This window comes from Aplysia californica, unplaced genomic scaffold (genome assembly GCF_000002075.1).
Source record: "Aplysia californica isolate F4 #8 unplaced genomic scaffold, AplCal3.0 scaffold00097, whole genome shotgun sequence".
NCBI classification, from domain to species: domain Eukaryota; kingdom Metazoa; phylum Mollusca; class Gastropoda; order Aplysiida; family Aplysiidae; genus Aplysia; species Aplysia californica.
Window position 1 is genome coordinate 815,956 of NW_004797367.1, and position 2,215 is coordinate 818,170.

The following is a 2,215-nucleotide window of genomic DNA, read 5'->3' on the forward strand; positions in this document are numbered from 1 at the left end:
GAGAGAGAGAGAGAGAGAGAGAGAGAGAGAGAGGATGTGTAGGGTGTTCCTGTATATATATATAATATGTGTAAGTGATTGTGAATATGTATATTTATGTATGTGTAGGAGGATGGGAGAGGCGGGGGAGAGAGGAGTAAAACTCAATCCTCAGTTGGTAATATCAACTTAAAGTTAAAGTAATAATGCCATCGCATCATTGAGGTGAATGGGAAATAACTCTTTCAAATCTATTCATTCATTTTATTTTCCGCATTTGTTTCCCTTTACTCAGATTGAGAACCACGACGACTGTGTCTACGACTATCTTGAAGTCCGTGATGGCCCCTCTGAAATGTCTCCCCTCATCGGCAACTACTGCGGCTACAAGATCCCAGAGGACATCAAGTCCACCGGAAGGCACCTCTACGTCAAGTTTGTCAGTGACGGCTCCGTGCAGAAGGCGGGATTTTCTGCCACTTTTGTCAAAGGTTAGGCTAGCCACGAGTTCCTGTCGACGTTCTATAAGCCCAAGCGTACATGGGGCTGAACATCTTAATGTTCTCTTGAATGTTCAAATAATTGAACAAATGAGTTTCTTTTTAATTTTTTTGTTTTGTTTTGTTTTGTTGGGTTTTTGATGATTTAAAAACAAATTGTTTGGGGATTGTTCTGGTTCTGATATTGTTTTGTAAAACTTAAGCATTTGTAATTTGCATAAACTTATTCGCAATTGCATTATGACTATGTCCTTGATTACAGTTGTCATCATTGAGTACAAGGTTTTTTTGGGGGGAAATTATTAGTTTTGCATTATATTTGATAGAATTATTACATTTCTTTTGAAATTGGATGATACGATAATCTCTCTTTGTCTCTCTGTTTCTATTTTCTCTCTCTTTCTCTCCCTCTCTCTCTCTCTCTCTCTCTCTCTCTCTCTCTCTCTCGCTCTCTCTCTCTCTCTCTCTCTGGTCTATCTGTCTATCTATCTGTCTATCTATCTGTCTATCTATCTATCTATCTCTCCCTCTGTTTCCCTCCCTCTCTCCATCTCTCTCCATGCCCCCTGGCCCACCACCTCACCCCACCATTTTTTCCCTTCAGAACGTAACGATCCCGAAATATTGATATTATGAAGAGTTTTTCCAGAGACCCCATCATTCTGTTGTGTCCTCCTCAGAGTACAACGAGTGTGAGAAGGAGGAGCATGGCTGTGATCACGTGTGTGTCAACACCCTGGGCAGTTACCGCTGCTCCTGTAGGATCGGCTACGAGCTGCACTCTGACGGCAAGAGGTGTGAAGGTCAGTGGTCCCAAGAGGGGACAAAAATGGGGAGATGGGCGGTTGGGGGGTGTTTTACTGTCTTTGGTGAACTTCAGGATGGATTTATTTCATTTTTGGTGTTTATTTGTTGTAGTCCCTGGTCTTGTCTTCTCTTCTCTTCTCTTCTCTCTTCTCTCTCTCATTCTCTCTCTCTCTCTCTCTCTCTCTCTCTCTCTCTCTCTCTCTCTCTCTCTCATTCTCTCTGTCTCGCTATCTCTGTCTCTCTCTCTGTGTCACTCTCTCTGTCTTTCTATCTGTCTCTCTCTCTCTCTCTCTCTATCTATCTATCTATCTATCTCTCTCTCTCTCTCTCTCTCTCTCAGTCTATCTGTCTGTCGTGTGTGTGTGTGTGTGTTCCTGTCTCCCTGCCTGCCCATCTCCCCCCCCCCTCTCTCTCTCTCTGTCTCTCTCTCTGTCTCTCTCTCTCTCTCTCTCTCTCTCTCTCTCTCTCTCTCTCTCTCTCTCTCTCTCTCTCTCTCTCTCTCTCTCCCTCTCAAACAAACTACAGCCACCAAAACATTTTTAAATAGTCAATGACAGAAGTCTCAAGTCTGTATAATATAAACCAGAAATATCACGACAGACCCCCATCCAAGTTAGTAATCAAGCTGGGCCAGTGGTAGACCGTCATCTAAACTAGAAACACCGCAGTAGAACTTCAACTAAATCAACACATAAAGAGAAGCGGATCGACACAATGTCTATCAGTAGGTGATGCAATAGAATAACTAAGACAGACGGAAACAACAGAAGGAAAACTCATACCAAATGAAAGAAAAGATGTAGGAGCTACCAGTAACCCCATCTGACCGTCCACTTGGTATTGTTTAAACTGTCCTGTTGACTTACTTTCCTAGCATCGGGGTTTGTGGACATTTTTAAAAAAAAATTATTTTTTTTTTTTTTTTTTTT

General features: G+C 42.2%; 1 protein-coding gene across 1 annotated transcript in view; it reads left to right on the forward strand.

Annotated features, from left to right (window-relative positions):
• Window positions 1-2,215, forward strand: part of LOC101855633 (tolloid-like protein 1) — a gene marked incomplete in the record, with an annotated part of 127,460 nt that overhangs the window by 112,882 nt on the left and 12,363 nt on the right. Inside the window, 2 exon segments of the mRNA XM_013080728.2 lie at window positions 275-470; window positions 1,160-1,282. Of these exon segments, the coding sequence (XP_012936182.1) occupies window positions 275-470; window positions 1,160-1,282 (319 nt within the window).